This window comes from Fomitopsis serialis (genome assembly GCF_022376445.1).
Source record: "Fomitopsis serialis strain Sig1Antser10 chromosome Unknown B0H18scaffold_87, whole genome shotgun sequence".
Classification (NCBI taxonomy): domain Eukaryota; kingdom Fungi; phylum Basidiomycota; class Agaricomycetes; order Polyporales; family Fomitopsidaceae; genus Fomitopsis; species Fomitopsis serialis.
The window spans coordinates 130697-144102 of NW_025955047.1; the positions used below are offsets into that span (position 1 = coordinate 130697).

General features: G+C 54.2%; 4 protein-coding genes across 4 annotated transcripts; 1 reads left to right on the plus strand and 3 right to left on the minus strand.

The window, feature by feature from the left end:
- Window positions 1-3164: 3164 nt before the first annotated feature.
- On the minus strand, window positions 3165-5439 carry B0H18DRAFT_1030778 (uncharacterized protein). Its single transcript, XM_048030047.1, has 9 exons — window positions 5261-5439; window positions 5099-5205; window positions 4954-5027; window positions 4600-4623; window positions 4437-4525; window positions 3714-4382; window positions 3604-3660; window positions 3486-3548; window positions 3165-3437 (listed from the first exon to the last, which is right to left on the minus strand). Exons 2-9 carry the CDS (start codon window positions 5192-5194, stop codon window positions 3367-3369), a joined length of 1143 nt encoding a protein of 380 aa, XP_047889040.1. The 5' UTR covers window positions 5195-5205; window positions 5261-5439; the 3' UTR covers window positions 3165-3366.
- Window positions 5440-6218: 779 nt separating this feature from the next.
- B0H18DRAFT_665863 (uncharacterized protein) lies at window positions 6219-7564 on the minus strand. The gene is made up of 7 exons (XM_048039037.1): window positions 7147-7564; window positions 7001-7080; window positions 6922-6945; window positions 6690-6871; window positions 6562-6624; window positions 6339-6502; window positions 6219-6285 (listed from the first exon to the last, which is right to left on the minus strand). Exons 1-6 carry the CDS (start codon window positions 7456-7458, stop codon window positions 6405-6407), a joined length of 759 nt encoding a protein of 252 aa, XP_047889041.1. The 5' UTR covers window positions 7459-7564; the 3' UTR covers window positions 6219-6285; window positions 6339-6404.
- A 1326-nt stretch (window positions 7565-8890) lies between these two features.
- B0H18DRAFT_1030789 (uncharacterized protein) lies at window positions 8891-10897 on the plus strand. The gene is made up of 8 exons (XM_048030048.1): window positions 8891-8931; window positions 9006-9125; window positions 9207-9436; window positions 9499-9575; window positions 9826-9855; window positions 9916-10466; window positions 10519-10581; window positions 10640-10897. Exons 2-8 carry the CDS (start codon window positions 9038-9040, stop codon window positions 10735-10737), a joined length of 1137 nt encoding a protein of 378 aa, XP_047889042.1. The 5' UTR covers window positions 8891-8931; window positions 9006-9037; the 3' UTR covers window positions 10738-10897.
- Window positions 10898-11285: 388 nt separating this feature from the next.
- B0H18DRAFT_957878 (uncharacterized protein) lies at window positions 11286-12633 on the minus strand (the record flags this gene model as incomplete). The annotated part of the gene is made up of 5 exons (XM_048042631.1): window positions 11286-11336; window positions 11445-11560; window positions 11607-12262; window positions 12324-12369; window positions 12528-12633. 5 exons carry the CDS (start codon window positions 12631-12633, stop codon window positions 11286-11288), a joined length of 975 nt encoding a protein of 324 aa, XP_047889043.1.
- Between the last annotated feature and the right edge of the window lie 773 nt (window positions 12634-13406).

Sequence of the window (13406 nt, forward strand, 5' to 3'; positions counted from 1 at the left end):
ATTTGGTCCGCTCCTCGTGACCCGACGCAGCAGGAGCGTTCTTAAAGCCACGGACGGCAAGGCTCTGGTCTTCCGGAATAGAGCCAGCCCCTCCCGGAGACTCGGCCTGCTTGGTAGACGATTGTGACGAGGCCTGGCTGGTCCGGCGTTCTGGTGTAGGTCGATTCTCAGCGGAAGTTGTCGAGGAGGCGGTCGAAGTCGAAATTCCCGAGTCGCGTTCTCCGCGAGGACTACTGCAGCGACGCTTCGGATGGGCAGTAACATCGGGGTCGCCGTTCGCTGCAGATCGTGAGCGCTTATGCGAAGCCGTCTGTGAATCGGTAAGGTCTGTCTTGGGCTCGTTGAGGTTGAAACCGCTAGCATTCCTCTTCGGCACGTCGACGTTGTTGTTCCTCATGCCAGGAGCACCATTCGCCTTCGGCGGCCCGGGGATGCCTTGGCTATTTACCTTGACCGCACTCGGAGCATGCTCAGTTGCTTCTCTATAGCATGAAAAATGGCGACCATGTGCCCGGGCCCGGGATGAGCATCACGATGTCGAGAGACGGAAAGAAAGTAACTCACGCATATAAGTTCACAATCTCGCTGCTACATTGACGGAGCGGGTTGGAACCGCATAAGGACTGAGATAACGGACACTTGACGAGGTACGCTCCGACGTTGCGAAGTCGTGGATGCGTCGAGACTTGCAAACACTGTGGATTCTTGATCGCACCTCATTAATGATGTTCTTCTGGGTGTCTGATGTCAGGAAAGCCGCGAGTGAGTGGACAACACACGCACCGTCTCATCGTCATGGGATCAGAACCCCCAGTGACAGATAAACTCCCCGTTGTTTCCAGGAAGGATAATTCCGGATGGCGGTGGGATACGCATCGCTCTGAGGTCCTCGCGTATTATGCGTAAATTGGGATCGTTGCGACCCTCCGCGTCACGACCGAGCATGCGCGACCTATAGCCCCGCACAGTGAGGTCGTAACGAACCAGTACCGCGCATGGTACTAAGACGGGCTTGCGTAGACTGCCAGTGGTCATTGCGTGTTGTAGGAGGGATATCCAGGTAGGCAGGCCGCACCAGTGCGACGAGTGGAATGTTGAGGGAAATAAGGTAGTTGAATTCGAACCACCACAGCGGGGCACCTTTCAAAGTGCATTCTGACAGACCCACGTGGTGAGGTGCGCCGCCGATTCAGGCAGATGGGCTCTATGCCAGTATAAAAGGCCACGCATCGTACTTACGACATTTCCCCTCACTGGCACTGCCTACTCAGCCTACTCAACGGTTCATAAAGACAATGGGTGAGTACACATTTGGAGAAGCAGGCTGAGCAGCTGTGATCCAGCTCATGAACTCACGTCCGAGGCCAACAACGAAAAAGGTACATGTCACCGTTTACCTGAGACATCCGAGCGTTTGTCTGACCCCTCCCAAATGCGCATTTGAGAGGGCGCAACCAAACCCGGGCTGGGTTCCGGGGCTGGCACATCAAGGGACCTTGCGTATCCCCAGGTTACAAGATCAATAGACATATGATCCTCTTAGGCACCGGTGGACATTACGCGCGCTCTCGCGTTGTACACAACTGGCGGTCAGTCACCGTGACGTGCAGCCGACCGTATGTGCCACGAAGCGACGTGACACTCTGCGAAGAGGGGATTCGGCGTTGGTTCCAGGATCGGAAGATGACTGATGCGACGCTCCAGACAGTCAGATGGCGGGGATTGGCATCCTAAGGGAAGCGAATCAGTGAGTAGGGACCCAACGCAGATATCAATGGAACGGTAACGACCTATTGTAGCGCCGCTGTGGACTTGTTAACGTGACGCGCATAATGGGTAGAAGCCGAAGCTGCTGCTCAGGATTTCTACGTTAGTGAGTTCAACCGATGTGAGTGGCCACAGACCATAAGTGACGTGTTCCCGGCGGACAACTGAGGAGCTGTGTTTCGCCTGTGAGCTGACTCACTGTCAGCCTCGACAACGGTAGCCACAGCTTACCATCGGAGTTTCATGCCTTGCATCTTGTGGGCGTGTGTGTACTAGCGGAAACAAGATCGATGCACGGCGGGTGGATAAGTACTTACGCGGTCGGTTATCATGCATTCTCACGATAACGATTTTCTCGAACTCGCCCTCCGACACTCCCCAGGCTACTGCTTCAGGCAGCAGTCCTCCTCCTCGGCTGTAAGTCATCGCGCAGCGGTCGTCCACTGCTCGGTGCGCTCCTTGCGTAAAATCCTTTGGCGTCGAGTACGACTTAATTGCACGTGATCGGCAGCCAGCCTCACAGAACACAGGAACGCGCGCCACGCCCACCGGCAACTGCCTTTCAGAGTATCGAACTCGGAAAATCCACAGGCGTAACGGCAGGTATCCGTCTCGGAACTCAGCCTGGGTCTGGTTGCGCCCTCTCAAATGCGCCTTTGGGAGGGGGCAGACAAGCGCCAGTGTCTGCGGTGCCGTTTGGATGTGTACATTTTTTATGATTTGATCGTCCATCCTGGATGTTCGAATTCTAGGAATATTCAAGTACTGTACACGCGCGTGCATGTCTGAGGCCATATGCTGGGTTGGAGTCATGAGAGAGAAGGAGAATGATGTCTGAAACAAGCAATCCGAAGTACGTCGTCCCTATTCTCCGTTGATTGACCGCGCGCTGAGGGCCGCGGGCGGCATAACAGCGCATAATGAGATGTCCAGACGCTGCGGAGAACGCTGCGCCAGCAGTCCGTATACGCAAACCACTCCCATGCTGAAATCGGACATAAATGCGGATACAGTAGTGACCGCCTTGTCGGTGACGCCTAGAGCTGCATCTTTAGTGGCGGTATTCATGTTCATCGGTCAGTCACCCTTAACAATTTGAGATGGAACACTACGTAGAACGGCAGCTGAATATTGAATAAGGGCACCATTCTCGGCAGCCTGCCTAGTGCGCAAACCGAATAAACACCTGACGCACGCCAGCGATACGTGGTTTGAGTCACTCTTACCTCGACCGTCCACTGGCCGCAATTGTGGAGGCAATATATGTGACATGTCTTCGATTTCAACCGACGGCGTCCTTAGTCCCCGACTCGGAGGAGGTTGACTGTCGGTATAGCCACTCACGTAGCCTCGGTTGTATGAGAAAGCCTTGTATTTCTGAGCTAGGGAGACAAGGACATCACTAAGGCGGATGAGGATATCGAAGAAGAGTGGTCACAACTCAGATACATGGAGGAACCTCGGTATGAAACATATAAAATGATAGAATGTGTTCTAGGTCACAACCAGTGGTACAAAACAAATGTCACTGATACATCAATATATGTCCACAGACGTATCCAATCATCCTACACCCAAGCCAGCTGGGATGGGCTCGCCTTACGGGCGCGCGATGGACGCAGTCACAGAATCCAAACCTCTAACAAGGCGGTCGTACCGCACCTGCAGCTCTGCACGACGTCAGCACCGTCTCGTGCCCATCAACACGAGTGACCTACCTTCATGTACCGTCGTCACGTCCGACAGCGTGCTCTGCAGCTCCTGGATCGCTTCGTTATGCGCTGTGAACACTGCCTTCAGCATGCTACGTCCCAATGCAGGCGAGCGACGACGTACACTGGACCACCTGGTTCAGTCGCTCCTGCTCCTTGGCCCTCACGGCAACCTCCATCACTGCACGCCCAAAGTCAGTGTCTGACGCACAGGCGGAAGCGGTAGCCACTCACGGATGACATCAACCTCCAAGTCACTCTTGTCCTTCTTGCAGGCCTCCAGCTGTTCCTGGAGCGACGCGATCTGCACCGCATTATTGTGGCAGCGGGACACTAGCCTCGCCGTCGCGTCTTGGAGTTCAACGGTCTGGGTCGTCACAGGTATGTTTGATGGAATCGAGTCATTGGAGGCACCAGATACAGGGGCCGTCGTTCCGCCGAGTATCAGAGATCCCGAGGCGCCAAGGAGACCAGCCGAAGAGGCACCAGGAGCCAAATCGGCCGCAGCACAGGGAGATGCGAGATGAGCACTAGACGACGACGCGGCGGACCCAGAGGAACCCAGAGCCCGTACAGCTGTGTTGCCGCCAGCACAGTCCGTAGATTTGACCTGCTCTTCGTGATGCGACGCAGCAGGAGAATTGCCTAAGCCACGGAAGACGGAGCTCTTAGCACCTTGAGGAGCAGAGCCAGACCTCGCTTGCTTGGTAGACGACGAGGCCCGGTGGGTGCGACGTTCTTGCGGAGGTCGATTCTCCGCAGAGGTAGTCGAGGAGGTGGTCGGAGCTCCCGAGTCGCTTTCCCCGCGAGGACTACTGCAGCGGCGCTTCGAATGGGCAGGAGCATCCGTATTGCCGTTCGCTGCAGATCGGGAGCGCTTATGAGAAGCCGCCTGTACGGTCTCTGCGTTCGGCGTCAGCACTCTGGGGACATCTTTCGATCTCGGCTTCGACATACTGTGAGTTTCCTGGGGGTTTGTCTTCGGTGCATTACGACGATGCTGGTCGGTGGCTTCTGGTGCATTCGGATTCTCTTGGAAAACGTCACTACAGAACAGGCGATGCCGCCATCATGTGACAGAGTCAGTCACGTCACAACGCGAAGGCAGGGAACAGCTTACGCCTGTAAAGGTACGACCGCAATGCTGAATGTGGGATAAGTTAGCAATGAAAACAACCTGCAGTGTAGAATGAAGGTGTCGGTCACCCCAGGCCGCTCGCTGCCCTGCTATTTCGCATGCATTAGAGTGCCGTGGCTTGACAGTTTGACGTCGGCAGGGGCAGCAGGGGACAGGACATCAGAAACACGCTTGTAGTGAAACCAAAAACCACCAGACGCCACAAAACAGCGTCCAGGAGGCTCTACACAGATCCCCCGCGAAAAGCGGCACTGTCATACTACTGCGCTGCATATACGTATTATGCTGAACACAATGTCCGGAATGAACAACAACAGACACGAAAACTAGACTCACATGTCGAGGTGACGGTAACAGCGAGACAGACACAGTGCTCTGATCCTTGCTTCAGCGGCGTTGACAAGTTGTGGCTGATGACAAATGGCGACATCAACTACCGCATCAAGGCCAGGGCTTGGGAGCGAATAAATGAAGCACGCACCGTCTGAGGACCATGAGCTCCGAGCCCCCAAGAGCACAGAACCTCTCCGCGCTTCTCATTCAACAGGACAACTCCGGATGGATACGGAATTCGCATCTCCTGGAGATCTTCCAGAACAAAGTATGAATCAAAGCTGCGTATGCGGAGATCGAAAAAGCGTGCTCTGTGCCCCTTGAGATCATAACGAAAGAGCACCGCGAGCGGTCGAATGGAGTGAGGCTGGGAAGCGGTCATTTTGTCCAGGCGCAGGAGTGGCAAGATATACAAGAGGAACGAAGGAGAAGGCCGCGAGGACAGGCCGCACCCGTGCGACGTTGTGATGGTTGAGAGGAAGACAGAAAGTTGAACCAAGTACTGCAGCGGGTCCGCTTTTGAGGACCGTTTTGGCGGGATGACGCAAACACGTCACGACGTGGCTGCGACAGCAAGGGATGACGCAATGACATCTGGGTGCTGGCGTAGAGCTGGTCCTCTGACTGTCTTCTGACAGTGCGAATCCCACGTCAATCGCCACCAACGTGCTGCTGAATAGCGTGGCGAGCCCTATGGCGCGTGAACGCGAGGAGTAGATGGAATCCCCTCCTCCTCCTCCTCCTCCTCCACAAATCATGAATCGCCACCAGGAATATAAAACGGTGCTAGCGACTATGTTACGCACGCTTCATGTCGCCTTTTCACTCGGTGTTGCGTATGAGAATTCGAACAAATAGGAAACTGACCAAAAAGTTACACATCACCGTTACCGCAGGCACTGGTGCTTGTCTGCCCCCTCCCAAAGGCGCATTTGAGAGGGCGCAACCAAACCCAGGCTGAGTCCCGAGACCGGGCGATTCGTGCGCACAGACCTCACCATGTACGCGAGATTGACAATATAACGGGCAGTTTCCAGTGGAGGTGGCGCGCGTTCTTGCGTTCCCTATGGCGGGCGGCTAATCACGTGCGGCTAAGTCGTGCACACCGAGGCAGGTTGCCCAAGGGAACCCCATGAAACAACACGAAGCGCTGCTGCTCGACGACCAACAGCCGAGATTTTGGGCGCTGAACGGCCTGAAGAGGGCGAGGGCCCAAGAGGATCGTGATCTATGAAAACGCGCGATAACCGGCCGGGTACCCGCCCATTGATCTTGTCTCGCGCGGACCGCCACACACGCGCCCACAAAATGAAGCAGATTGTTTACGATGTCATCCTATGAGATTTGACTCGTGTCCCAGACAGTTGAGGGCCAGTGAGAAAGCTCACTGGTATTCTTCCAAAGGATAAGCGAATAGGATGACCGCAGGCGCGGTCCACAACATGGTCCGCGAGCTAGGCACATAGCTCCTCGGTCGTCCGCACGAAAGCCGCCCATTGTTGCGCGACTTGCCCTCGAGCAACGTCATCCTTCCTCAAGATGCGGCGCAGACCTGCGAATCCGACGTCGGTAAGCCACGCTAGCACGCAAAGCGGCGATGAGAGTACTCACGAACATTTTCTTCATTCGCTAGATGCTCATCGCACCACAACTCAGCGCATTCCGTGCGCAGGGCTATCCACGACCGCGGAGTGAGTGTGTTAGTTCAGCTCGCCGCGTCAAGGACAAGTAGATCACACCTTCTTTCTCTTTTTGGCGCACGTTCTCGCTGGCTTGGCGGACCGTAAGCAAATGACGGAGGCGGAGCACCGTCTCCGTCTCGGGCAGCGGTGGTGCAGGGAGGACGTCATGTATGCTAGGAGTTGGTTTGACGTCGCCTATCATGTTGGACGGTTGAAACGGCGGCGGCGTCGCATGTACGCTAGTCGAGCAGTGGATACCTTTGATTTGTAGCACGACTGAGCGACTTACGGAGGTGTAACTTCGACGTGGGCTCTGCAGAGTAAGCAAACGTGAGTCGGTTGTATGCGCAGCATGGCAGGGCACGTACATCTCGAGGAGCTCCAACAGCCTCGCAGCCTCGGGCTTCAAAATGAACTCGACGCGTGAACGCACGGTCTCGTATAGATCCTGCCAACCGGGGTAAGACAAGCCAGCCCATGGGTGTCGCTCAAGAGCAGCGAATAGATGACACACCGGTATATCCGCCCTGTAACTGCACACCAGCCAACCGTCCTGCCTGCTCTCCACTGTCATAGCATGCGGCTCGGGCAGCCGCATGTACCAGAGGTCCCGCCGGAGGAACTTGTCTCGGTAGTCGCGGTCCTGGGGAGTGGGACGTCTGAGGTACGCACTCTTGGAGCCGCCGGCACGGTAGTGGATGTTGACCGTGAACATGATTGGTCGAGGCAGGGTCTTGAAGAAGGAAGTGTGGACGGCGGTTGAAAGGCGATATAAGCACGCGATGGGAATGCACTGGGTCAGTGTGATTCCAGAACTGACTGCCATTGTCAGCCGCTGTTGCCAGCCTCTAAAGTCAACCTTGGGTGAGTGACCCCGTAGCCCACGCTTCCGGGGCGCTGAGATCTTGAAAAACGTCAGTGAAAATGAGAGCTTGCATCCAAATGAAGGCCGTTCAAACGTTCATCGGTAAACATAGTCAGACCATGTCCGAGGTCCTGAGTGAAGCAAAACTAGATTTGTATGCCGTGCGCGGAAATAGACCAAGACAGCGAGCAGGGTACAGTGACATGTTAGGGTCCAAAACAGATCCAACGGTGCTATAAACCAAGATACGGTATTACTGCTTACCGACGAGGTCGTTCGCGAGCGCAAAAAGTCAGCTTAGCCAAAGCTCCCCAGTGCACCATCTTGTCCTTGCCGTTGCGCTTGAATCTCCGGTGCTATACGTGTAAGCATGGTTAGTGCCGTCTTGAACGTATTCCTTGGAGGCCCGGGGCTGGGCGCGGGTACAAGGGTCTGCAATCGGTACAGATGTCAGCCGTCGACATCCAACGCAGTCTTGCATTTCCTTTGCCTAGAGGTGCATCACGTGTAGGCTTGCGCAGCAAATAAGTTGGCTCCCCACAGGCAAGAGGATGAGCAGGAACGAACTGGAGATGTGTCGCTTCAAATCTGGTCTTCGGAGGAGGACTGGCCATACTGCGCTTTAGGTCACGCAGCCAGCTTGAAGGTCACGAATAGACGCCAGCGTGACTTGATCTCGGCAGTGGACCGAGTGAGTGAATTCCAACTGAATTCGACTCTTCCGTTAGACTCACGTCGTCGCCTATCGTGCACGCATTGTCAATGAGTAGATACAGAGTTTTCTGTATGTTAGAACTCATAGGATCGTGACGGAGTACTGTGAGTCGCCCTACTTTCGGTTGACAATTCAACTTGGTTCTGACTCTCTGATCGTGACCGCAAAGATAGTAGGGCAGCGCGCTGGCGACGATACCGGCACACTTAATGATTCTAACCTGCGTAATGAACCAAACGTGCTTTATGGAACGGATTCTCACCTTGCCTCATAAATGACTTGATTGGTCGTTGCTAGGTGTCGAGGGGCGCGAGCGAGTCAAAATATCCACCGTTCCTTCATTCATTCTTCATATCAAGATATCCATGCAAGAGTGAATATGGTATAGCAATACCCGAACCTACCAGTGACCGAGCAGCCCGAAGATGAACCCAAAGACGAACCAAGTGCAAAGACGTCAGAAAGGTAACGTTCCGTAATAGTCAACGGTGACGGGTGTGCGGCCTATTGTTGACGCAGAACTCAGGAGAACGATGTCGGTTGGTACGCTACACTATTCGTCACCCGTGCGGCGGATTTCATTTGTGATACTAGAGGATGTCCCACTATCACGTCGGTCAGCAGCTCGATTGTGTTTGCCTGGCGGTCTTCACTGGACAGTACTCACTGGACATAAGGGAGAAATTTATCCTTTACTGCCGTCAGTGAGCATCTTGGAGGTGGGATTTACAGATTTACAGCGGCCTTCAGGTCCCTCGCCGAGTGCTAATTTCATCTATGACTACCTATTCAGCCGTTTTGGACAGCTCTCTAGTGATCGACGGGATGGACAGTCAAATTGGCAACCAGCGCGTGGTCCTACCCGGCAGCGGCTGGCTGTATAGAGCCGCATCGCAATGGAGCCGATTGCAATGTGAGCCTCTCCGCATCTCCTTTCTGACGTCGCACGCAGTCTCAACCCGTCCGACTCTTGCACTCTCCCCTCTAAACACAGTCGATTCTCGTTCTCTATCCAGGATGCCCGCGCTCGCGATTACAATCGACTACTTTGGCCTCAAGGCAGAATACATGAAGATCCACAGGGAACAAGCTGGCGACTTCCTCGAGACGATCCTTGCTGAGGATCTCACAACACTTGACTTCTCGCCTCCGAGGCAGGTCTGGCTCGTCGATTGGGAGCACGCTCGACTCATGTGCTACTGGAAGTCGAAGGGTGACGATGGGGTAGGTTCATTCGACCTTACGCACAATCGAGCAGATTGGTGACTGACGTTCTGAACCGCTAGTTACGGGTCATCAAACATCTACGGTCAAGGACCCAAGCAGTGCGCAAGGATCCCGCACTCCTTCAGGTTTTGAACATGTGAGTAGTTTTCAACCGTCATGGCAGAACGCGGAGGTCCCGATGAATGGACATCTATGTTTTTATTCCGTTATGGCTGTCTCATAGCACCAGTGGCTCTGCGGCTGACCATATCGCGTATGTCCTGTCGGCTTTGGCTACGGCGTGGAACTGTGAATGTATTCTCGCGCATTTCCTACGCGTACTGCGTAAGAAGTCTCATGATCAGGCGCCCGGTTTAACATCATACTCAACAATCCTTGTTACACAGCGCGCGAATTCAAGTGGTACCACACGCAAGGTAAGTTGGTCTACGCATCAGCATCCTGCCAGTAGTACTGACGTGCATCTCACGACTCAGCCTACCTGCGTCTCGTGTACCTCGGACTCCTGACGCCAATGCTACTGTTTCGAAGTCAGCCGAGCTTCTCGTCAGGGGACTGTCTACCGCCAATCCCGGACATCCTTCAGATGTGCAGGCCGCGCGCAACGAAGCCCTAGCTGACAAGACACGTACCCTCAATGTCCCTGCGCCAGGCAACGGCTCCCTTAACATGATGGCAGGAAGGCCCATCAAAGTCGAAGTCGATGCTGCGACCGCCTTCCACAGCATCTCTGCGGAGCTCGGACACGCTCAGGCGGACTCTATGGACGCCGGAAGTATCCGCCGTGGATTCCAACCCACCACGCAGTCGCCCGTGCCGGTCAAGACCGAGCAAATGGAGGAAGAGGTTGTATTGCAACAGTCCACGGGGACTCTCGTCGGGTACGACAGCACACAGCCGGAGCATGCCATCCACAAGGTCGAGCCATCCCATCGCGGTGAATTGGAGGACACAGCGGAAGCGAACCTGCAACGGGAGATCAGGAAGTCCGAACTAGGCGAGCTGCAGCTCGTCAAAGATTGTACACGTACGTCATGAACATTCCTTGTTTTCCCCGAGTTGACAAAGGCTGCTCGAAGACTGGCTCCGTGGGATCAACGACACGCGTGACCGCTTGCGTTGCTTGAGGGAGGAGAATAGCCGTACGCCCCTCTCTTTCTGCTGCATTCGAAACGATAAACTGATATGATGCTGTCCAAGGCTTCCGCGCGATACATGCGAGCAATATTGCAGATGAAACGCGGATGCTGCACAGTATCCGCGCTGTTGAGCGGGATCTGGGTCTTTTGCGGCGGTAGACATCGCAGCCCAAATACGAGAGGTTTCGGTGCTGTCGACATCGTATCTTCTTGTACCCTAGACTACGACGCCTCCGATCTTCAGATCTAAATTGTTCATTGATCGCTCGGAACAACTCTGTGTGAGCGTATTGAATAATACATTCGTGGTTCACATTGCTATATTCGATGATACATAATGACTGATGCGACACAAGGATTGTAGTGCAATATAGATGGTCTGTGAAAATAGTCTGTGAAGAGGTCGTGGAGCCGTCCAAGTTGAGGATGACAGTCGTAGTCGTGCCTGACTGCACTAACTTGAAGCCTGAGAGGCGGGTGCATCGTGTTCGCCGGCAGAAGCGGGTCCTTCGACCGAGCCATGAAGTTGCCGTGTTCGCAGATCTTCCAGATATCAGTGCAGGTTCAACAGCATCTCTGCATCGACGACCTACATCTACACTCCGCTGTTATACTGTCCAGCGATGTCTGGAGATGCCCAATCTTCTCGTTGCATGCTGATTTTCAGTGATCAGGATTGTTACGAAGCTTTCGGGCTAGGCAGACAGCTACATACCATCAAGATTCTGTGTCAAGCTCGTAATCTCCTGGTCATGTACCTGGATGCATAGGTCTAGCCCTTAAAATTGACCATGTCAATCTCCGGACTCAGCTATGCCCTTGCACGGAGTGAATGCTCATGACTGCTCACCTCTGACCTTGCTCACAGTGCCCCTTTTCTCCGCCAGAAGCGCGATGATCTGTATGGAGTTGTCATTGACTCGATTCACGAGGGCGGTGTTCAAGTCTTGCAAGCGTTGGTCGTCCGAGTCCTCGGCACTTCCTGTTGCGGTGTTGCTTGATTGAAGGCAGAATCGCTGGCACGCCACTGACCAAGTCTTCGGAGTCAATGAGCAAAGGGGCAGATAGAGTGCTAAAGGCCAAAGCAGCGGAGACGTCAAACAGTTGAGATCCCATATACGAGACATCAGAGTCGTTGTCGGGAGCCTGAGGCGAGGCTGAAGCAGGAACAATGGCGTTGGCAGAATGAGATTTGGCAGACGGCAGGCCGCCGGCTGCCGTGGCTGAGCGATCCCCAGGCTGGCCAGTCGAAGACATAGCATCATCAGTTGCGAGACCAAGGTGATTCAGATGCCTAGAAGCTACAGAGCGAGACATAGAACCGCCCGAGGGAGGGTTGATGTTATCGCCCTCGTAGACAACAGAGAGGCTGCCTCCCGTGATCGATTCCGCGCGGCCAAGACTGCCAGACTGTAGAGATCGAGCTCGCCGATGGGATGAACCCGAAAAGAAGTCCTCGGACCTGACGGTGGTGTGGGTGATCGCAGTGACGGCGGATGCCCGTGAGACCCAGTTTTGCAGTTTCCCGTCGATGTAGCCGCTGACGCGACGTCGTTTCAGTTCGGCAGGTAGCGTATCAGCCGAGGTGGAAAGTGCCCTCTTGTGGGACGTAGGGAGTGCGTCCGCGGCGCCGGAGGAGTCATATTCAGTACGTGAGTTCGACGGCGAGATGAGCCATCTGTTACTGTGCGACGTAATGGCAAAGATGTCACTTGTATCCGAAGGTCAAAACATGAGCGGCTTACGGACTCAACACCTTGATCTCCGCGCTGACAGAATAGTGACAATCTCCTGTCAGTCGACGCAGTATGACTTATTGATTTACGTACATCTGATGCTTCCGGTAAGAACCGAGTGTTATGATGTCCTGCACTTTCTTCCGTGCATTGGCGACCACATCCTCCTAAGCTAGGGATTAATGGGCGTAGTGACATGGATGAGGGACTCACCCCTAGTTGCAAATCCCAGTAGCACAACACCGCCCCGCTCTGCCAACTTTGGAGGATCGTGTACGAGGGTGCCGGAATACCCAGCTGTTTGAAGTCTTGATACCATAAAGTGGGAGTAGTATGCGCAAGTTTCCTCCTTGTTCTTTATAAACGAATTCATCTTGTGTCCGCCTTGAGTAGTATCGTAATAGATCGTGGCTGCGAACGGTAAGAATGATCTCGAGCGAGCAGACATTCCTATTCAAAGCCACGTTGGAATCACAGATAGGGATTACTTCGAGAATAAGGTAAGCGGAGGAATCACGACAGGCTGCACCGGTGCAGCTGGAGTAGAAGTTCGGGTAGAAACTAGGAGGAGAGGGTAGGAGGAGAGAAGTTGAACCACGGCAGCAGCGTTACGATGGCGTCACGCGGAAATTGATGTGTCCGTGACCAACCGTAACCTCCTCCTCAGTTGCCCGCCCAACTGAGGACTCCGAGTCGGCTCGATATCGCTTGCAGAAAGATGAAAAAAGAGGGTTACTCCGTCTGCGAAGCACCGAGGCTGCATACAAAGCTAGCGTGAAATGCAGTTGCCGAGCAAACCGTTAATAGTATGGGCAACCGCGTACATCCCAGAGATCCTTCAGCGCTCGAGTAGTAAAAAGCAAATATGGAACTTGGTCCACTCTTTGCCAGCGAGGTGCGAATCTATGCTTTGTATGAGCCAGTGAGCCGCAGTGAGCAAGTCATCTCAAGCTCAGCTCAACTTGAAGACCTAGCCTGAGTTTAGTTTTGGCATCACGAGGTGAGGGGGAGCAGGAAATGTGTCGTGTAGTATATGACAGTACCCTCATCGTGATTCGTTATGATGCCCAACTCCAAGTGTCAAAAACGAAT